Raw genomic sequence first — 22,534 nt, 5'->3', positions numbered from 1 at the left:
AAATATTATTTTAATATTTTTTAAGTAAAAAATACTTTGAAAAACAATTACAATTACATTCTCAAACCCCTATTAAATAATTTCTTTAAATAAATGTGATTTTATTTATATTTTTAAAATATTAATGAAATTATTATTTTTTTCTTTAAAAAAAAAAAATTGGAAACGCCAACAGTTCATTGTAGTCCGTGTAAGGGATGATTACTACACCACTCCCGCGTTCTTAACAAGTATAGCTTCTTCTCGTGCCTTCCTTGGCCCTATTTTTGGAGGGCCCTTTCCAGAACGTTCCGGGAGGCTCCAGCTCCACCGTTGGATCAGTCATAGGGACACGTGTAGGGCACACAATCCAACACCACAGTAAAGAAGTGAAAAAAAAATCCATTTTATTTATCTTATTTATACCCCACTCTCTTCCACTGAAGCATCACCTCAGAAACCAAAAACACGAAGCCACCAGCAAAAACAGCCAGCTTTAGTTTCTTCTCCATTTCGTCTCTCTCAAATTCTCTTTCAAACCCTTCTCTGTAACCCTCATTCACCTCCCTCTCCCGCAACCGCAACCGCAACATGGCTCCTGAGCTTGTCCAGGCTGCTTTGAAACCAGCTGGGTTCACCAAACCTGCTAGCTTACCTAGCCGGGCTTATGTAACATTCTTGGCTGGTAATGGAGATTACGTCAAAGGTGTTGTTGGGTTAGCCAAAGGATTAAGGAAAGTCAAAACGGCATACCCATTAATCGTTGCAGTTTTGCCTGACGTGCCAGAGGAACACAGGCGGATTTTAGAGTCGCAGGGTTGCATAGTCCGGGAAATTGAACCCGTTTATCCACCAGAGAATCAGACCCAGTTTGCCATGGCTTATTATGTCATCAACTACTCCAAGCTCCGTATTTGGGAGGTACGTACTTAGTTACACGTGGATTTGTTGGGTGCTTCTTTCTCACACGTGTCAATCTAGTGTGGGAGCTAGGCTTGATACTTGCCTGACTTGGGTCTCAGCTCTGACAAATTACGCGGTATATTTTTATATGGACGGAAATGAGCTTGTTTATAAATGACTGAATCATCTTCAAGGAGGGCAACCTCGTCGTCTAATGAATTTTATTTTATTATGTCTTGATAATTAAATGCATCGTGCCGGACATTTATTTATTTTTTTCTAGAAAATGTGTTCAGGATGTTTATATTAATTTTGATTTTAATTGCATGCAGTTTGTGGAATACAGCAAGATGATATACTTGGATGGAGATATCCAGGTTTATGACAACATAGACCACTTATTTGATCTGCCTGATGGTCATTTCTATGCGGTGATGGATTGTTTCTGTGAGAAAACATGGAGCCACACTCCACAGTACAAGATTGGCTATTGCCAGCAATGCCCTGACAAGGTTAACTGGCCTGCTGAGATGGGTCAACCACCATCTCTTTACTTCAATGCTGGTATGTTTGTATTTGAACCTAGTATCTCGACCTATCATGACCTCTTGAAGACTCTCAAGGTCACTCCGCCTACGCCATTCGCAGAGCAGGTATGGTGTTCTGATCCGTCATTTTGAATTTGATGTTCTTATTGTGTTTAATGAAAGTTAGAGTTTTCTAACAATCTTCTCTTTCTTTTCTTTTTTGTTGACTTTTGGCAGGACTTCTTGAACATGTACTTCAAGGATATTTACAAGCCAATTCCTCTAGTATACAATCTTGTTCTTGCCATGTTATGGCGTCACCCAGACAACGTGGAGCTAGACAAGGTCAAAGTTGTTCACTACTGTGCAGCGGTGGGTATATCACTTTTCCTTATTTTGTATCATCTTGTTTTAATTTGTGGGAATGAAAATCCGTAGTTCTGTTTCTGATTTACTGATGTACATGTATCCATATATAGGGCTCAAAGCCATGGAGATACACTGGCAAAGAAGAGAACATGCAAAGGGAGGACATAAAGATGCTGGTGGAGAAATGGTGGGGCATTTACAATGATGAATCGCTGGATTACATGAAATTTGTGGCGGATGGTATTGATGCTGAGCCAGTGAACTTGCAGTCTTTCATTGCAGCTCTCTATGAAGCCGGTGCTGTTCAGTACGTCACTGCCCCATCCGCTGCTTAGAGATGGAAGAGAGAGAGAGAGAGAGAGCAGAGCAGAGCAACAACCTATAGATTTAGAAATGATCAGGGTGAAAGAGAAATGTCGGAATCCTTTTACTCTTGAAATTGGGGGCGGTGATTTCTTGTCTAGAAAGGGAATAAACTTAATTTTGATCGATGGCGGTCCTTAATTATCTTTTTCTTGGTAGTTAAATCTGTTGATAATATGTGATGAGCGTTGTATCATGGGTGCATGCACAGAGGTGCGCCATTGTAAGCTACTGGAGCAATGGTGAAATGAAAAATGTGCGTGTGATTAATTAATTACTGGAGCAAGAGTAGTTTAATTTACTCCTCTTTTTTTTCTTCTTTTTTTACGTTTTGCAATAGAACGCACATAGTTTTACTGCAGCGAGTAATTCTTACTTTTCGTCTAAAATTACTGGTGCTTGCTCTCCAATTAAAAATCTGCTTTGGTTTTTCTTCATCATTGCATGCGGATCTCTCTCTCACCGTTTTTTTCTAGCGAGTCCTTTTATTTATGCAATGATTGCGCGGTCAAAATGATTAGTGAGAGGTGATTTTTAAATTTTTTTAAAAAAATGTATTATAATAAAATCTATTTAGATTTTTAATATTAATACATTAAAATTATTTTAAAAAATTATTATTTAATATTTTTAGAGTCAATATAATTTTAAAAACTATCTAAAAATAATTTTAAATGCACTATCGAACAGGGGTGATAATCTTCGCTTTGAATTTAGACCATCAAGCATCTGAAGTTACTGGTAAGTGGAAAAAAGCCGACTCTTCACGACGAAATTTCTCAGGCCATGCCATTCATTTGCTGAGAAAATTCCCAAAACAAAATCTTGTTAAAAGGTCCCCCACGAGAATCCATGTTTGCTGGAACAGGCAATTAATAAGTTTGCCTGATCATATCCATAATTGCACCACAATTGATGACACTTGATCTCATCATTCCCATCACCGTGTGACTCGGAACCGGGCTCAGTGAAACATATAATTGAATTAGAGGGTTGGTCGGGTTTGATTTAGTAACGTTATAGTAGTAGTTATTTTTTAAAATGTATTTTATTTGAAAATATATTGAAATAGTATTATTTTTTTATTTTTAAAATTTAGTTTTAATATTAGTATATCAAAATAATTAAAAAATACTAAATAAAAAAATTGATTTAAAGAAATGAATAAAATAAAATAAAATATTCAATTTTTTGAAAAAATACTTTTAATTAAAACACAAAAATAATCAAGCCCGTACAGTGAGAACTTAATTCGTATAATTCAAGGACATTGGGGTTCTACCAGATTTCTTAAAAGGTATAATAAATTTGAAGAAGAAAAGAATTATCATGTGGTGTTCAACTTCATTTTCTTAATTCTGTAATGTTTGTGCTTTCTTATTCATCAACTTGGATGAAAATATTGCAAAAATATAGATTAAGGAATTATCCCATATTATAATAATAAATAAAATAAAAAAAGCGAAAGCATTTAGATTTGAAAGAATTATTGTCTAAAATATAAGGCTAATTTTAGCTAATTCCCCGTCTTTTTTTCATCTCGAATTTCTAAGAATCTAGGACCCAGTAATCACGACTCGCAAAAGCATGGTATAAGGAAGACACCAAACAACATGCACGCGGAGGAGGTAAAAGGAAGGAGAACATTCCAATGTTGGTACAAGATGAGACAATGAGGGAAGCGTCCCCGGTTAATAAAATAAATAAAGACAGGAATACACTTCACATCAAGAGTTCGTATACCAATTGTTGTGCAACATAAACCTTAAGATCACCAAACGTCACTAGCCATCATAGGCCCTTGTTATGCCTTCTGATTATTTCAACAGACTCTTCAAAATGACCTGATCCTTCTGTTTTTATCATTCAAACACAAGATATGGAAGTGGTAGCACAAAAACTAAGGTCCAAAGAAGGGATTTTGATTATGGGTGCTTCAATTTAGTAGCTTCTACAAATATGTTGGATGCAGGTTTTACTATTTAAACCAGTCATTCCGTATCAACCTCCTGTCGTCATCCCTGTCTTTCCTCCAAGCTCACCTGAAAATCATACATTAAAGAGTCCTTAGATGTATTTAAATATATACATTTATGCTTTCATAGGACAAAAGCATAGCCAATATTTGTTACAAAAGCAATGACTAACAGTATGAGCACTTCATTACATCAGAAACAGCCACCACTGCGAATCAATGAATCCACATCAGAAGTTACCTAAGCTGTCTAATAATTCAGAGACCAAGCTTTATCTTCTTTCACATTTGATATGTACTTGCTACCACCATGATTGCACGAGGTATAATGTAACATAATTATGATGGTGAAGGCATGATCATAATTTCTCAACTTACATCACATGAAATGGCTAGCCAGCTTCATTCAACATAGCGAGCTTAACATCCTGGACTTACTACATGGCAATATCAGTTTTATCAAGTTTCATCTAGTGCAAATTGTGGCTTTCTGGTAGTTCACAAGACGAGGTTTAGATGAAGCTACAAGTTCTGATGAGAAAGCATGCCAAAAATCAACCTAGGTTTTGTTTGCTATCGAGCCAACTGCCATGGTCCAACAAGCACTTCTCACATTCCAATCCTATACATACTCCACGAGTAACATGGCAATAGAGAAGAAAATAAGTATGGGACAACAGGAGGAAGGGAAACATCTACTGACACAGTTTCCTACCTACCACCCTAGTCCAAACTGTTATCTGTAGCTAGTGTAGTAAAGATTACTCGTAATTATTTCCGCTCAAGTGTAACATTTAATGCAGTTATAGCCACACAGAAAAGACAGAACCTTTCTGCAAGCTGGAAGGTCAGTACGGAAGAATAAAATCAACTTTTAGAAAAAAGTTCATTTAATTGTTCATGTGTCCCTTGTCCTCTATTTCCCTAAGAGCAATTGTATTCATACTGGTCTAGCTTCATACCCTTAAACACAAGACATAGAAAGGGCATTGCAAATTGCCATTACCACCACGATGTTTCTCCACAACATCTCATCTATCTGAAATGCAAGACCTCACACAGGCACAAAGAATCCTGAGGCTCCCAAGAAAAGTTGTCGCTTTCATTTTCTCATTCACATTAGAATATTAGAACTCTGAAATACCTGAACTACCTAAAGCTGTAACATGCTACCAGAGATACTGAGAACTTCAGTACCTAAATCTAGTTCTTCCATATAGCAAATGGTGCTGCTGCTGAGATATCCTCAAAACCATAGTGCGCATTAAGAAAGAAAACTATAGTGAATGATAATTACTGATCACATAAATGATAATTACTGATCACATATAGCTCGCCTATATTCCAAAATCAAACAAAAAGTTAATGGCAGATCATATTAACATGTTAAATTGAGACAAGCAAAAAAATATGTAAGAGTATAAGATTATTGGACAATAACTCAAAGTTGCCATGACCCTCCAGAATTTAGATGTTCAAATTCGAAAACTTTAAATCATTAGCTAATTCAAAGTTATACAACCCAAATCTCAATAAAATGACAGCTTAAACTTAAATTTATGAAATAAATCTAAAGGGCGTGCCATTTTGGTTTCCCGGGGCAGGAAAAAAAAAACAAAGCAGAGCAAAATTCTTCAAAACTTGAACCACAATTCTCTCATGTTCAATAAGGACTTAAAAATCATTCATAAAGGACCTACAAGTGATATTATAACCATTCTCAGATAGTATTGCTACCAAAAAAAATCCTAAAACGAAATCACAAGCACAATGTGAAAATAAATAAATAGAAACAGAATATTTTTTTAATAAGCCAGGTCATATTATTAAGACAGAAGATGCAAAAATTATCTAATCACTCTTCTGCAACCACAAAACAAGGCAATGTCAGATCATTCTCCTTGAAGAAATGAAATCCATTGAATGTTCTAGAGAATGAATCAAATTTCAAATTAGATAAAGAAGAAAAGGAAGCAAAACAGCTAGAAATCAGTCAATAGAGAGAGCGAGAGAGTGATTGTTTGTGTACATTTGCCTTGGCCCAAAACTTTGTGGACGTTTTTTCTCCCAAAATGCTGAAAAATCTTCAATTTCAGAGGCAAAAAACTGTCATTATCAGAATAAGAAGACAAAGATGAATCATGGCCATCAATCTTCTCTGTGATCTTCTCCGTCATTGTTTCAGACTGGTTCAAAATAATTTCGATGTGAATCAAACAACAGAAGACTAAATTTAAAAGCAAATTTCAAAATCCAAAACTGAAGACTAGAATGACTAATGTCCAAGACAAGATTTACCCAAATTGCAATCACAGCACAAGTTTAAAGTTTTTCAAATTTGAAAACAACAAAACGGGACATTGAGACTTTACCTCAAAGCAGATCCTGTTCACCAATAATCCCCACAAGAGCAGACCCCATCTTTGAAATGGTGAAACCTCTTGGCATCTCGCATGATGAGTTGTCTGCCAACAAGTTTCGAGATGATCTTCATCGCATTGTGGCAATCACCACAAAAACGAAGATTCTTGACTACTCGAAGAGGAGAACGAGCAGCTGTGGTCAGAAGACCATGAGCAGTAGCAAGTCTCTCACTATGAGCAAGAAGAGCGTCCTCCTTGCTTTCTTCATCTATGTCATGCAACACAAATCTTGTTACTGGAATATAACCAGCATCTTTCATTTGTGCCTTCATACCCCTGAGCAGGGCATAAACTCTATCCCTGTCAGGAAAAGATGTATCCCCCGCTCGATATTCATGGACCCTGCTCCTAACATCTAAAAGATTTTGACTTGCTGTCTTCTTCTTTTTCTCTTTTGCAATGTCTGAAGCTTTCACTGGTACAAGACCTGCATTAGATTGCTCATTCAAGCGGGAGGGGTCTAATTGCTCAATAAGCTCAGCACAGCGATCTCCAAGCTCCAAGTGCCCATGTGCCCTGCAGAGATTCATTAAAGTTTCCCAAACATCTACACTAGGCTCCATTGGCATCTTTTCAATGAATTCCAAGGCTTCAACTAGATATCCGTTACTTCCCAACATGTCCACAATGCTCACATAGTGCTCCATTGATGGGACAATGCTGAACTCTTTCCACATGGACTCAAAGTGCAGCAATCCCTCATTGATATCACCCAAGACATTACAAGCAGAGAACACCCCAACAAAAATTTGTGCATCAGGTTTCAGTCCTCCTTGCTTAAACTGATTAAACAGATCAATGGCATCCTCCCCATACCCATTCTTAGCAAGCCATGTTATCATGATATACCATGAAGTCAAATTGCACTCTTGCATGTTGTCAAATACACTGAACGCTTCATCCATGGCACCACATTTTGAGTACATTTCTAAGATCTTATTAAGTGTGCCAACATCTAGAGGAGACTGTGATCTTACAATGCAGTCATGAATCACTCTTGCTTCCTCTAGAGCTTCAGCCTCTCCACATGCCTGCATCAACTGCAAATAGCGTGATAGATCGACAAAAACACTCTGCTTCTGTAACAACTGCAAAAATTCCACAGCTTCCTTCACCTTTCCCTCCTTGCAAAATTCATCCAGCTCCTCCATAGAACCTCTATTCAAGCTACTTTTGGAAGATTCGGTTGAATCCCCTTCAGGTTTAGCATAGTTTGATACTTGAGAAGCCTCCATGCTGCTCTGAAAAGAGTTACAGTTTGGCTGATATTGTTCAACGTTCAAATTCTGCTGGTGTTGTCCAAAATATTGGTTCTGCTGGTGCTGTCCAAAATATTGGTTCTGTTGATATTGTCCACCATTTACCATGTAATGATCATTGAGACCATGGTGAAATTTCTCAACATTATGAGTGTAATTGCTATTCAGGCTTCTTTGTGACTCTGAAAGACCTTGCGAATTAAACCCAGGCTCGTTCCGACTCAGTTGCGCATTTCCATGTCCTCCATAATACCCATTTTGACTATGCTGCCCACCAACCCAACCATAGTTCTGTTGAGAACTCCCATTATTACGTTCATAATAACCACTAAAGTTTCCATTTTTCTCAGCTCGGTTATTATGATTCTCTCCCCTGCTTCTTTCCCAGGAAGCTCCATCACAGTTTTGCTGAAAATCTACACGATTTTTCCCATGAAACCCAGTAGAATTCACATTTTTCCCAATTGGGTTGTTCCATAAATCAATTCTAGGGCTTTCCCTAAAACCCCCATTAGGGTTTAAGTTGTTTCCACCAGAGTTTTCGTTGTTATAACCATAAGGCCCATCTGGTTTATGGAAATGCTCATTAGAATTCTGTTCGTGATACCCATTCGAGTTTTGAAAATCAAATCTTTCAGTGGCGGTGCTAAGATTCTTGAAAAAAGTGATAGACTCAAAGGAGTTACTTGAAGAGCATACCTTTGATAAAGAAGCGATGGATTTGATAGTGAGAAGCGAAGCTCTCTTTCTGGACATCTATGCCTCAATCAATAATATAGGTCTTGCTTCAAAGAGAGACAGCGGGGAGGTTCAGTAATTTGAGTGGCGAGGTCTAGGTTTGTTGGAGTTAATTTTTGAGCTGTACCAGAAAACAAAAACATAAGCTAATATATGAATTAAATTAGGCCTGGATTTCTCCTTTCAAGTTCAATGTCTTTGGTTCACAAGGCCCATTTTTCAGCGTCTCATCAAGTGTCAAATATTATACATCGTTGACATCGCATCGTTTGAATGATTTATTTATTTATTAATATGGTCGATTGAAGTAATTTTTAAAAAATATATATATAAAAAATTATTTGGGTATGGTTAACGTATATTTTAATTAAAAAAAATCAAATAACATATAAATTGACTTATAACTCAGGTTATGAGACGATAATAAAATCATAAAAATTAAAATAAAATAATTATAAAGTTTAATTTTCAATCACCACAAAGTTGAAAGATAAATTAAAAAAAAAAGATAAGAAAAACAACTTATCAACCTAGATTAACCTACCAAATTCAATTCCTAATCTACCTCATGTTGAATGATGAAATTTAAAAACAAAATGCAATTAAAAAAAATATAAAAAAATCACATGAGTCAACCTAGGAGAACCCGCACCTTGAATCAAGAAACCGGGATAACCTCATAGAAAGCAGGTCAAAAATAAATTATAAATTTCAATTCTCAACCAACCCAATATTGAAGGATAAAATTGAAAACAAAATCAATTAAAAAAAAACCAAAAACACTCGGGTCAACCCAAGTTAACTCATGACATGGATAATAAAACCAAGATAACCCTATAAAAAACAAAAAAACAAATTATAAAGTGAGAATTTATACTTTCCCTCAAGTTTATTTTTTATTTCAATTTTCACCCTGATTCTTTTAATTATTATTTTTTATTTTATATCATTTTGTTTTTTTTTTTCAGTGTTTGATTGCTAAGGATTGAGTTTCGTAGTTTTTCCATGTATGTTACTTTTGATTTAATGACCCAGGTCACGAATCTGAAAGGTTAACACGGGTCAATAAGCTTTTTTGCTTTTTTTCTTTTCATCATTCATCATTCATCATTAGTTTTTTTATAAAAAAAAATAACAGATGATTGACTTTGTGGTTTTCTTCAATTTCTTTTCTATCGGATTATCTCGATCTTGTGACCTAGGCCATGAATTTTGCAAGCTAGCTCGAGTTGGCTCGCCTCTTATTACCCAGGTTACATGTATATTACGTTGCCTTAAGTTAGGTTTTTTTCTCCATTTTTATCCAATTTCATACTTTCGAATGTATTTTTTCCAAGCTATCGTTAATTTTTTTTAATAAAAATGTTTGTTTACTATCATTGTCTATTTTTTTATCGTCTAATTAAAGTAAAACCAACTTATTAAATTCAATTGGGGCTATAACATGAGTTGTTGGTTTTTCTTATTTCTTCAAAACGTGTTTGTGACACCTAGACATCGTTCCTTACGAGAGAGAAATATGGACCCGTAGTGTAGCGTGGACCCACATCTAGTTAACAAAAGATAAAACATGCATGGAAAACACTTTATACTATTAGTGAAAACATTGTTCACTAGAACAATGTTTTCACAGCTTTACCTTTCCCACCAAAAAACTAAAAAAAAAATTATTAGGAATATTGAAATCTTTTCACAAGATTTATTAATCATTACTAAATTGACGGGGACAAATAAGTCTTTTTTTTAAAAAAAGCACAGTGAAATGACTATAATACTCTTTGAAGCAAAAAAAATAAAACTAGCAACAATGGGACAATTTTGTATTTTCACAATGATTTTTCATTATTATTAGGTTAGGTGAGGGTAATTTGGTATTTTACCTTATACATATATGAAATACCAAATTACCCTTAAACTGACCTGATAATAACAAAATAGTCATGGTAAAAAATAAAAAGGCATGTTTATAACAGTTTAAAATTTTTGTTTTTAATCATTTCACTATACTTTTATATATATATAGTTGTGCCAATATATAAGAGGCGTCAGCGCCCTTCAGGTGACGCGTGCAACTCCTCTCATTGCCCAAAATCCCCCTTTCGATATGTCATTGGAAACGTCATTGTATCCTTTCTTTTTGGGGTAGCGCATGTAGTCATTGACGGCACAGTTTGTCATCAGCAACACGTTTTCTCTCTCCTTCCCTTGAAATTCGTGTTGGCTATTCAAAATTATAGAGTTGTCCTCTATTTTATAGGGATTTCCACTTAATTCTTAATCTTTTGATTTCTAATTTTTGTTCATGGCTTTTTTTTGTAAAACTTTGATTTATTTTCTATTTCATCATTCAATCCCAAATTGGGATATATGGTTTTTCCGAATGTGGTCCTCCTACTTTTGTTTTTTTGGGTCTTTTTTAAAATTGATTTCTCTTTTCAATTTCACCATTCAATCAAAGAGAAAATTCATTTTGTGTTTCGATTTTGATTTTCATTCTTTTAATTATTATTTTTTTGTAATTGAATTCTTTTTTCAATTTTATCCTTCAACATTTGATTGGTTGGGAATTAACTTTCATGGTTTTTCTAGATAGGGTGTTTCCAGTTTAATAACCTGAGTCATGAGTTTGAAAAGTTAATGTAGATTAACATTTGTTTTTTAAATGATCTTTATGATATTTTTTTACTAGGTTATCTCAATCTTATGACCTGGATCACATGTTTAATATGATAACTCGGGTTGACTCAACTTAAATTATCAGAGTTACAAGTTTATAATACTAACTCAAGTTGACCAATGCTGTTTTCTAAGATTTTTTTTACCTAATTTCACGTTGAGAATAAAGTTGCACCATTATCTTTCATCCGTTATCGTTGTCAATTTATCTTGCTTCTGACATTTGAACATCATTTTCTATGCAAACATTTTTTATTAGGAAAGAAGAGCCCCCAGAGGAGCACGATTCATAGCTAGTTATCCAAAAAACTAATCACCTAGCGATATTAATGTCTCCTCAGACACATATTACTATTCATTGCAATAGTGTAATTACTATTTTTTCCCTTGATCATTTTATAGCTTTGAGGGTAAGGTCCTCTTGGTCATTTTATAGCTTCGAGGGTAAGGTTCTCTTTTCACCATGACATAGATATCTTTTTAATGTATAGTAATATTACTAATGTAATGCCTTCTGCATAAGGGCGTTTTAGTATTTTTATATTTTATAGAATAGTAGAATTACTACATTAGCTTTGCCATTCAAATTTTTTAGCATTGGCTTTAGGGGTTTAATTGTAATTTCATTATGGTTTATTTGTTATTACTGTTTAATTTTAATGGCATTATCGATTTTGGACAAATAAAAAAAACAACAAAGTTGTTGATGCATGCGTTAGTGACCTTCTGGCGGCGCGTGTAGCTGTTTTCGGTTGTTGTAACCGTGACTACGTTGAATCATTTGATTTGTCTAGACATCATTTTCATTTCTAGGTGGTGCGTGTATTGTGGTTAAACGTGATTTGACCCAAAATTGTTTTTCTTTTCTTTTCATTCTCTTTCTTCCTCGAATTACGTGTTGACCATGCAAAAAATTATATCAGCCCTTCAATTTATTTTTTCTTTTGATTCAATCCACCTTCTCTTATTTTCAATTGTTTTATTTACATTGATCGTTTCTAATTGGATTTTATTTTTTATTTCATCCCTGATCATTTGAATTTTTTTTAATTTGTTTTGTTTTGAATCATTTGCTTCATTGATTTGTTTTTTTTTTTCAATTCCACCCCTAGCCATTTATTTTCATTTATTTTTATGTCAAGTTTGGTTCTAATTCTTTTAATTACTATATTTTTAATCATTTTCTTAATGGGTTTATTTTTTACAATTTCATTCATAAATATTTAATTTCATTTAATTTTTATGTCAAATTTATTCCTAATTATTTTAATTGCTATTTTTTTTGCATTGTTTTTTTGATTGATTTTTTTTTTATCAATTACATTCCTCAATAGTTGCTGATTAAGAATCTTGCTTCTTTGTTTTTTCAAGTTTGTCTTTAATGGGATCACCTTAATCTCATGACCTAGATAATAGATCTGAAAGAGTAGCCTGAGTTGACTCTCATATTTTTTTAAAGTATTTTTTTGAATATTTTTTTGCTGGTATTTTTTTAGCTTTCCTATTTATATGGTCATCTCAATTTCATGTCTTAGATTACATGTTTGATTTGTTGACCTAGGTTGGATGTCGGGTTCACTCGAAGCTTTTTTTTTGTTATCTTTTTTTTTTTTTGCTTTAACAAGTTTTTGAAATTTATATTTTTAAATTGGCTTGTAATAAACTTCTTGATATGACCCAAATTCAGGGTTTTATAGACTACGAGTTTTTTAAGATTTGATCATATTTAAGATGTTTGTTCAGGTTTGCTTGGTTTTTGTTGATATTTTTAATTTCACTCCTATGATTTTTTAATCTTTAAAATTTTGTTCTTATTTTTTTAATTGATATTTATTTTATTTGGGATTATTTTTTATTTTTTTCATTAAATTGCATCCTTCTTGGGTTTTTTCTATCAAATTTTTTCTTCATTCTTTTTTGTTGGTTTTGCAAATTTTTTATTAATATTTTTCTACCAATTTCATCCTTTGAAATTAGATTGTTTGAGAATTATGTTTTTTTATTTAATACGAGTAAAAAACTTCACGGGATACGACTTTTAGATTAAATCAGGTTTAAGAGGTTTGTCCTATTTTTTTCTCATTTCTAAATTGATATTTTCTTATTATTTTTTATCATTTTTTAACTTTTGTTTTGTTATTTTTTTCAATTTATTTTTTTACCTTCTGTTTTCTTATTTTTTTCGGTTTGATTCTATCGGGTTAACTCTCAACATTTATTTTTCTATTTCACCCTTATCATTTTTTAATCTATAAATAATCTATCATATTACAAATGATTTTCAATTTCACCCCTATGATTTTTTTTTAATATTTTGGTCCTAATTTTTTTAATTGCAATTTTTTTGTTTGAGATAAAAAAAAATTTCAAATTTCATTCTTATTGGGTTTTAGCCTATTTTTTTTTTTTTTTTTTTGCTGTTTTGTTTTGCAAGTTTTTCTATTAATAGTCTTTTAATAATTTCATTATTCAAAATTAAATTAAATAATATTTAAACTTCATAATTAAATTTAGATCCATATTATAAATTTTTTTAAATTAAATTAAGTTCAGAAAGTCCACTTGATTTTTCTTTTAGCTAATGTTTTCTTTTTTAAAACAACTTTTTATTTCAAAGATTAATATTGAATTGTTTGATAATCTAATAAGCTTAAATATAATTCCTTTTGTCCATTAATTTTTTGTTATTTTTTTATATTATTTAATTACCACTTCGATCTTGAATTTTTTTTAACCAATCACCTTTTTTCCATTAAAAATCACTTTCTTCCATTAAGAAAAAAATTGTTAAACGGGCAACGTATCCAGTACTTTCTATTTCTTAAGAGGGTAATGCCCTTTCAATCTCTAGTCAAATGAACCCACACACTGTGCTACTTCTCTTTCCCGTGGGTCCCTGGACCTCTGCTCAAAATAAATTGCACAGTAACGATGATTTCTGCAAAAAATTTACCAAATAAAAATGCTCTCTCGAGTCTCAACTTGCGATGCCTCTACTGCCAGCTCCACCTTTTCTGATACCTACATTTGCTTGCAAGGTTGACTGACCGCTTAAATACATTCGTGCTAAATTCCATAGGCACAGCAAATACTTTCACTTAGTGGAACACTGGACAATTAGGATAAAAGGAAAAAGTCTCAAGATTCATTACCTTAAAAAATTATCTGAAAAACAAAACATGCTATTTAGATAATAACATCATGAACATAACGAAAATTAATGAAAAAATCTGAAGCTACAGAAAACAAACGGAAAAGTTCGCAAAAGCAACCACAAACATGTTAAGACAAGTACAGACAAAATGAGCTGGCGGAAAATCCAGAATACAAAACAAATATAGACTCTGTATTCCAGCACTCATTGCAATCGAGAACATGGGAGTTATGCCATCTAAGCCTGCAGTCAGAAAGGCACAGTTTAGTTAACCAAATTATCAATCATCACATTCGAATAATCCAAATGTAGAGATAGATACCACATGATTCTACCTTGTTTGCAATGTTGTTTGAGAGCCAGTCCAATCCCTCATACAGCCCTTCACCAGAAGTGGCACATGTGCTTTGGATATACCTGCAATGAATGATATAAACAAGTCTGTTAACATGAGAATGGTGGATTGCTGGATAAGGGCATCTGACAGCTACAAGTTAGCTTACCAGTGGCGCTGACGAAGAGAGTGAAGACCAAGCTTATCAGTTATCTCAGCAGCATTCATTGCATTTGGAAGATCTTGCTTGTTTGCAAACACTAGAAGCACAGCATCCCTCAACTCATCCTGTAAATACAACAGGAGGTATTATTGTCACAGAAAATCACACAAAGGTAACAAGTCAAAGTACAGCATGTATATTTAAGCTTAATCTGCAGCTTTTCATGGTTCCACCATTGTTAGTCCTAAGAAAATCTGAAGCATTGTGGTACCTCATTCAACATCCTGTGTAGCTCATCCCTAGCTTCAACCACACGATCCCTGTCGTTGCTATCAACCACAAAGATAAGTCCTTGTGTGTTCTGGAAGTAATGTCTCCACAAGGGGCGGATCTGGAAAAGTAAAATAATAGGTCATCAACTGATAAATAAATTAAGGGATAGAATATTTAAATCTTTTGACTGATTGTAATGCATCTGAATCAGTCTATGCTTTTATGATTTGGACATAACAAGAAAAGAAATGGCACAGGGATGCGAAAGCAAGCATCACTAGGAGAATTTGGCAGAGGCCACGGTCATGCATTTGACTATCCTAATAATCAAGCATAAGATTTATAAAAACAATGTATAGCATGAAAGAATGTGATACAGCTGCTGATGTTGTCAAGTGAAGAGGTGGAACAGCTGGAAAACTCTAGCACTGGTGAGTGTCTCAAAATGTAAGCCACCAAATAAAGCATTTCCCTTGATAATCAAAGGAAACAGCAGAGCATACAAAATGGCATAACATATTTAGCTTATGAATATGTTAAGTGCTGATGGAAGAAAATCAAAACAGCACTAGACCGTCCATAAGCACTCATTTTCAAGTACATAAATTCAATAGCTAAAGAAGAAATTTCGAACCATGAAGGCTTAAGTTCTAGAATGCAAACATATTTCATGGCTTTCCTTGTTATTAAACCCAACCCATTCAGCACCATTTAGTGAAAGATAAAAGGTTTCTATATCTACTACACCCCAAAATGATAATGACCTTCATGCAAAAGTAAAAAAAGGCCAAATGCACACTCATTAAGACACACATACCTTGTCCTGACCCCCGACATCCCAAACAGTAAAGCTAATGTTCTTATACTCCACAGTCTCCACATTGAATCCTGATCAAACATCATCATCAGATCTAAGCCAACAGAGAATTTATAGGGGATAATAAATTTAAAATCAAGGTAATTAGTATCTTCTCATAATAATGTGAGACTTACCAATAGTAGGAATGGTGGTGACAATCTCACCGAGCTTGAGCTTGTAGAGAATGGTTGTCTTACCAGCAGCATCAAGACCCACCATCAGAATACGCATTTCCTTCTTAGCAAACAGTCTGCTAAACAACTTGGTGAAAGACAGCCCCATTTTCTCACGTCTGCCGATTACAACAATCCAAAAATCAACTCACTAATTGTAAATTCCCATAGCTAAATCAAATGCAATTCCACATCATTATCAGAAAATAGATCTCAATCACCTTGATTTAAAACATTGCACATTTTTAAAGAAAAAAGAATCATGAATCGGAATCCTAACAAAAAAGAATCATATCAACACACTAGATATGAACCCAGAGATTATCTAGACATTGAGTCAAAAAAATCGCCACAAACCTAGAGAATTCAGATATTCAATACATAAAACATTAAACTGAAGACAACTTAGACATGGATTTAGATCTGATTTCCTACAGATCAGGTACCAAACAGGATGTGTTGCATCCAGTGATCTCCAGATCTAAGGTATCATCGCACGATTTCAGGTCATACAAAAACAAAAGCATAATATAAAGCAAGATCCACGAGGCAGCATCACATCAAAATTAAGATCAAGCCATTACGAAACCAAATCGCGCTCTAAATCTTATATCAGACAAAATCAACAACATAAAATCCGAATCACAGAAATTTAACAATTCGATTGAGAAAAATATGGCATGAATTGAGCAAATGATCAGAATCTAGGGTTCCAGACTGAGGGATCATAGAAGAGGATAGCACTTGCCTGACAAGGAGCCAAGAGGGGGGAGTGAGAGAGAGAGAGATCTACCTCGGCAGAGAGTACAGGGAAATTAAAATGAGGAGGAGGAGCTGTCCTTCACGGCAAATATTCACACGATCCAAGAGACTAATTGTTTGTATTTATAGGACTTAACGTGGATCCTTGCCCTTTTGGCCCTTTTCTATTTTAAGTTTTTAACTGTCAAGTATGCCGTTAACTGTTACCAAGTGGTTGCCTGTTTATGGGTTGCTTTTATTACGCCGTTAGTACCACGTTGTGTTTTACATTTTGATGCTATATATTTTAATTTGCACTAATCTTAACAAATTTTAAAAAATTATACCTTTATTTTTTTACATTGAAGGATACAGTAAAATAAAAAAAATTGAGAAAAACATCGGAACAATGATTGTCCTAAGCATTTTAGTTTATGTTATGATATATACTAGGTTCGGGTTTATGCTTCGTTGCGGGTTGGATCAAGACCCAACGATTGCAAAAAAATATGAGCATCATTATTTTTTTTTTGCACGTGATAAAATATTTAAAATGAGGATTAAAAACTTGCCTAATATATCTGATAAAATTAATCAACTATCATATGCGTTAATAAAAAAAAAATTGATGCGACTTGTTTAACTTAATAGGCTAATAGCGAACTAGTCACGCTGTTGAAATGACAATCTAGTTAAAAAAATCACGTCATTGTCGTTTTAATCCCCACTTAACCCCTGCTCAAGTGTGAAATAATGGAATGTTAAAAGATCAAATCACAAAAAAATTTAGGGAGCAATATAGAAAGATGAAGGCATACTATACTGACCCATGCTAACTCATGAAATTAACGATTCAAGAAAAGGATACAACACAATGAGTTAACCTAGTTGGACAATCTAGTTCTTTCTTTTTCCTACCTTTATTCTTCTATCGGCTAGGCCTTGTACATATTTCAATTGATTCCCAGTTTGATTAAAGAATGGAGATAAAATTTAAGAAATAAATAAATGCTTAAGAATAAAATTGAAAACACATTAACTAGAAAAAAGAGGAAAAAAAACCAAGGAAACTCAGATAAATTTTCTAGATTAGGGTTAATAATCCAAACACGCAATCCGTGAAATTCTAGACCTTGGTTCAATAAAAGAGCTCAATTCCTAACCAATTTAATGTTGGAGGATGAAATAATAAAAAAATCTAAATTAAAAAATTTACCAAAGCAAAAAAAAATTGCAACAAAAATATATGGAGACCAATGCACATGAAAAAATAGAAGAAAAGAGAATAACATTGTAAACAATCATCAATTCTAAAAGTCATCTAAAACAAATCCAACCACACCAAGGAAGTTTTTTGTTGGCTGCCACAAGTCGCTGCAGCGTGCCACCTAAAAGCGGTAGAGTGCATGATATGCTGACACATGCTATACATATTTCAGCTATTTTTTAATATTTTTTTATTTTTTAAAAGATAGTACTTTCACCGAGTCAACATAAATATAACAAAAAAAAATGAGTGAAAAGATAAAAATAACACCTAGGTGACAATTTATTATTTTTTAAGGATATAATTGTTATTTTACTATGCAAAATGAATAAAGTGACAAAAATGAGCATGGATGGTAATTTAATATCTTTTGCTTTTTAAGGGTAACTCTACTATGTTAAAAAAAATGAAAAGACTAAGTTGCTTCTAGTTAATTTCATAATAACTAATAGATCACGTATAAAGATCATATTACCTCTAAAGACAAGTTCATTGGTTTTTTTTGGAAAGGGCAAAAATATAATTAGACTATCCACCATCATAAAATATGAGCATGATCACAATGTTTTCCTTTTAGTTTTAATTTTTTTTTGTTATATATATGTTTTTTATAAATTAATTGTTAATATGATCATAAAAACTCTAATCTTAATTGAGAATTATGAGAAAATTAGATAATTTTTTAAATATTTTAATAATTTTATTTAAAGAGTACTTTTATAAAAAATAAAAAATAAAAAATTAAATAAATAAAAGAAAAAAAAGGATGGGTACAAAAAATTTGGAAGGCTCGCGGGCCTGCAAGTAAAAACAAAAACCCAGCATTTGAGGGTCTGGAAAGCCAGGACCCACACGTGGTCCATTAACAAAAGCCCTAGCGAATCTGGCCTGGAAGGATGTGATATATATAAAAATTACGGACTGCACTTTTATTATCAAAATTCTTGGAAATAGTGTGTGTTGGCTATTGCTTTTTGAGGGACACTTCCAAACTCAGGAATACAAGATTCAAGTTACTGCAATTTGAAGGTGCTACTGGAAGAATAAGAGCTGGTGAAAACAGGAATGTGTAGAATCAGGGGAAACTCAGCAATGAAGTCTCACAAGACTCAAGTTACTGCAATTTGAAGGTCCTATTTTGAAGTACATGAATCTGTTGGTTACATATACAGTTTCCTCTGTTTGAATTGATTACGAAGTTGCATAGCAACAACGCTGAAGTTGCATTGCTCTCATGATCTCAATTCCCCGCTGAAATATCAGTCTTCTAATTTACGTGCATGTTTGGTGCAGCTTGTTGATTGATTGGTATATGAGGTCGTGGATGGTACCAACAGCTTCCCTCATTTCCATGGCCCTTCTCAGAGTTTCATTCCTCTCTCTTTAGTCGTAGTTATCAAAGCAGAGAAGCTTGTTCTAGAAGATGGCCAGTTCAGTTGTAGTTTGCTGAGTTAAGGTGCTCCAATTCGAGATCTTGACACAGTGTGCCGTCTTGTTATGAACAATTTTTTGCACTGAAAATAAAGGAAATATGTTTGTGATCATGATGTGTCATAAACCGAATATATAGATACAAGAAGAGATATTTTCAGGGTTTATTCTAAGCCTTACAATATAGACGGCTAAACTCACGGTTGACCCTTGAACTAAGGGATTTGATACAGCTAAAGTTCCTATTTTCTTGATGAACTAGAGGTAGCAATCCATGATACAACAGAGACAGGATGAAAGTTTCTTCGTATGCATGATCTAATCTAATTTTTCGTGTAGTAAGAGGAAGTTAGGAATGCTCTGCCCGACCATGTTCATCTAGCATCAGTGACAAGCCTTTCGATTGCTGAAATGAAGGAATGAACGAAACATTACGATTTTACCCCAAAATTGAAAGAAAAAATAAAAGAGGGAGGAGGAATGGAGAGTCCCAAGTGCACCTCTTCAGTCTTTTCACTCCAAAAGGCCAAAGACTAGGAGAATACTCTGGGGCATATGAGCTGAAGGTATCTGTCATGTACATACATTATACATATCCCTATAAAACTTTCTTGGAAATCCTTCCATGTCGGCTGAACTTATTTCCCCGTGGAAGAGAAATGACAGTGAATAGAATTAAAGGTTTAATAATTACATAACAATAAAACTGACCAAATAGCGGGGATAGCTCAGTTGGGAGAGCGTCAGACTGAAGATCTGAAGGTCGCGTGTTCGATCCACGCTCACCGCATTTATATTTTTGGGCCGGGGATTTATTTATGCCTCTATTAAGTCGCAATATACCAAGCAAGGTTTTTTGTTGATCTCTCTCCCCGATACAACAAGCTTAATTTCTGAAACCACATTGAAATCTCTCTCATTTCCCTCCTAGCATTCAGAAAAAAAATTTATCTTCTTCTTTTGTTTTAGTTTCTCTACAATCATGATGAAATCTTTCGGCGATGCAGCAGCAACGGTTAACAATCAAGACAATCTTATGCAGCAGCAGCAGTCGGTGCAGGTTAAGGATGACGATCATTTTAGTATCCGTGAAGTGCAATTGGTAAGGGATTAGCAGGTGCACTTCATAAACTTTTTCATTCTATTAATATCTATTCTCATTTACACTTGCTGCCCCTGCAGGATAAGAACAAGAAACGCAAGTTCAATGATGATGATATGAAAAAAACACTTTGAGAAAAAGGAGAACGCGTTGATAGGAGAGACGAGTTTGGAAGGATCGTGACTGAAAAACAAGCCTTTAAAGCTCTTTGTCATAAGTTTCATGGTAAGGGACCAGGGAAGACTAAGTAAGAGAGACGACTGAAGAAATACCAGCAAGAGATGAAACGTACCTTGCAGATTTCGGAACAAGAATTACTGTCCGTCTAGAAGATGAGGGAAGCTCACCCTTCACCATACTCTCCCCACGTTCTTCTTTGTTTAAGCTTATTAATTATCCACCACTGGCCTATGTTTAAGATTAGTACTGGTACTTGATGATTTCGAGAATGTGTGTCAACTACGAACTAGTTCACGTGGTTTCATTCTTAATTCAATGTTAATGTTTTTATACTCTAGTTGATTAGTTTTTAAAGTAATGTTGTTTTATATAATAGCACTACCGCCTGTTACCATGTTCCAGACATTTTCCTTTTATTTTTGTAATAATTTGGGTTTCCAATACATAGGGCAAAAACCATAGACAGTGAGCACGCATGTGAAGGGAAGAGGGAAGAGGAACAATACTTTGTTTCTATATCACTATTTCCCATGCCCGTCCTAGAGTTTTTCCGTAACTATCGGAGTAGTATATTTCTTGATCCTTATTTCATCGTAATGCCTATCTTGTAATCATTCACAAGCCAACGGATCTCGTTCCTTTTAGTGGTTTATGATGAATTTAGTTTTGAGGCCTAGTGATTGACTGTTTGACTAGAGGACAAAACCAGGTCATCTCCTTCTTCATCTTGCTATTGGTGTGTTGTCGCCTGTTTTCATCACGGGTCTCCGATCGATCATGTCAAGTAATGAGAATCACTCATCGAGTAAACCAAAAAAATGAATCATGCCCTAGTAATACTGTACTAGCAGTGTCTTTGTCCTGGGACGCTTCTGTTCCTATGCAGGAAAACCAGTTGCGCCCACATTCTCACCCATGGCGAAGCTTTCAATGCCTATATGATCAACTTCACTTCAGAAAACACAAAAATACAGCTTTATAGTCATTCTAATCAAAACAGAGCAAAATGAGTGCAAATCTAATAAAACCTCCACTTCTTTTTTCCCTCCTCTCAGGGCTCCTATAGTAATGGGGTTCTTCTTTCCCCTTCCGATTAACTGTCAGCGCTACAGAAATCCAGTAATATTCATCTTTGGTGACTCCAATTCTGACACCGGTGCTTATTATTCTGGGCTTGGTTTGATGTTTGGAATTCCTAAGGGACTCACATACTTTAATAATTAGCCATCAGGTCGATTATGCGATGGACAATTGGTCATTGATTTCGTATGTAATTAGTTCAACAAAGCCCTAGCCCTTCATTACCCAATAAAAAAGCCCTTTGCATTTGTTAACCATCTTTTACTTTTAAGGAGTTTCTACTTTCTTCAGAATATTACGTAAAATAGTGCTAATATGCCGCATCAAAATTGTCATCTAATGCACAGCATTCAGATATTTAGTCCAAACATTTTATAATCAAGACCAAGTTCGTTTGATGCCCTAGACAATTTTGATTTCTTCTTGTTCATCATTTTGTGAGTGTTTCATAGTCCACTCTTTTATTATCTTCTCACGCGCGCAGGACATCACTGAAACGTATACATTTATATCTATGGTTCAAAAATCCAATATGTTCAGTAGAGAGTTATTTGATATTTGGATA

The 22,534-nt window shown here is 34.2% G+C and overlaps 3 protein-coding genes and 1 non-coding gene across 6 annotated transcripts; 2 read left to right on the top strand and 2 right to left on the bottom strand.

Annotated features, from left to right (window-relative positions):
* Positions 1 to 422: 422 nt before the first annotated feature.
* Positions 423 to 2,415, top strand: LOC7455409 (galactinol synthase 1). Its single transcript, XM_002320922.4, has 4 exons — positions 423 to 900; positions 1,215 to 1,535; positions 1,647 to 1,781; positions 1,889 to 2,415. Exons 1-4 carry the CDS (start codon positions 571 to 573, stop codon positions 2,111 to 2,113), a joined length of 1,011 nt encoding a protein of 336 aa, XP_002320958.3. The 5' UTR covers positions 423 to 570; the 3' UTR covers positions 2,114 to 2,415.
* A 1,391-nt stretch (positions 2,416 to 3,806) lies between these two features.
* On the bottom strand, positions 3,807 to 8,681 carry LOC7455408 (pentatricopeptide repeat-containing protein At2g34370, mitochondrial). 2 transcript variants are annotated; one of them, XR_002977834.2, is made up of 3 exons: positions 6,489 to 8,680; positions 6,146 to 6,302; positions 3,807 to 4,183 (listed from the first exon to the last, which is right to left on the bottom strand). XR_002977834.2 is itself a non-coding variant. In XM_024585423.2 (2 exons), exon 1 carries the CDS (start codon positions 8,552 to 8,554, stop codon positions 6,506 to 6,508), a length of 2,049 nt encoding a protein of 682 aa, XP_024441191.2. In that variant the 5' UTR covers positions 8,555 to 8,681; the 3' UTR covers positions 3,807 to 4,183; positions 6,489 to 6,505. The 2 variants fall into 2 exon arrangements, 1 of the variants encoding a protein (XP_024441191.2); XM_024585423.2 differs by lacking the exon at positions 6,146 to 6,302 and having other exon boundaries at positions 6,489 to 8,681.
* A 5,654-nt stretch (positions 8,682 to 14,335) lies between these two features.
* LOC7495198 (ADP-ribosylation factor) lies at positions 14,336 to 17,100 on the bottom strand. Of its 2 annotated transcripts, none has more exons than XM_006375363.3 (7): positions 16,962 to 17,100; positions 16,130 to 16,287; positions 15,954 to 16,024; positions 15,135 to 15,254; positions 14,870 to 14,988; positions 14,702 to 14,783; positions 14,336 to 14,609 (listed from the first exon to the last, which is right to left on the bottom strand). In XM_006375363.3, the coding sequence occupies exons 2-7, from the start codon at positions 16,275 to 16,277 to the stop codon at positions 14,604 to 14,606; spliced, it is 546 nt and encodes a 181-aa protein (XP_006375425.1). In that variant the 5' UTR covers positions 16,278 to 16,287; positions 16,962 to 17,100; the 3' UTR covers positions 14,336 to 14,603. The 2 variants fall into 2 exon arrangements, with proteins under 2 accessions (XP_006375425.1, XP_002320274.1); XM_002320238.4 differs by having other exon boundaries at positions 16,917 to 17,071.
* A 3,224-nt stretch (positions 17,101 to 20,324) lies between these two features.
* On the top strand, positions 20,325 to 20,397 carry TRNAF-GAA (transfer RNA phenylalanine (anticodon GAA)). The gene has a single exon. It is a non-coding gene; the product is annotated as a tRNA-Phe (tRNA).
* The last annotated feature ends 2,137 nt before the right edge of the window (positions 20,398 to 22,534 follow it).

The sequence above is a fragment of the Populus trichocarpa genome, chromosome 14 (genome assembly GCF_000002775.5).
Source record: "Populus trichocarpa isolate Nisqually-1 chromosome 14, P.trichocarpa_v4.1, whole genome shotgun sequence".
NCBI lineage: Eukaryota > Viridiplantae > Streptophyta > Magnoliopsida > Malpighiales > Salicaceae > Populus > Populus trichocarpa.
Note: the sequence above shows the minus strand (reverse complement) of the source record. Positions and strands in the feature narration are given on the sequence as shown.

Bases quoted from the DNA above. Each gene is read 5' to 3' on its own strand.
- LOC7455409 (XM_002320922.4), top strand. From the start codon at position 571: ATGGCTCCTGAGCTTGTCCAGGCTGCTTTGAAACCAGCTGGGTTCACC. The intron at 1,536-1,646 runs GTATGGTGTTCT...GACTTTTGGCAG, and splicing joins CTACGCCATTCGCAGAGCAG to GACTTCTTGAACATGTACTT. The intron at 1,782-1,888 runs GTGGGTATATCA...ATCCATATATAG, and splicing joins TTGTTCACTACTGTGCAGCG to GGCTCAAAGCCATGGAGATA.
- LOC7455408 (XM_024585423.2), bottom strand. From the start codon at position 8,554: ATGTCCAGAAAGAGAGCTTCGCTTCTCACTATCAAATCCATCGCTTCT.
- LOC7495198 (XM_006375363.3), bottom strand. From the start codon at position 16,277: ATGGGGCTGTCTTTCACCAAGTTGTTTAGCAGACTGTTTGCTAAGAAG. The intron at 16,025-16,129 runs GTAAGTCTCACA...ATGTTTGATCAG, and splicing joins CACCACCATTCCTACTATTG to GATTCAATGTGGAGACTGTG. The intron at 14,784-14,869 runs GTAAGCTAACTT...CATTCATTGCAG, and splicing joins TCTCTTCGTCAGCGCCACTG to GTATATCCAAAGCACATGTG.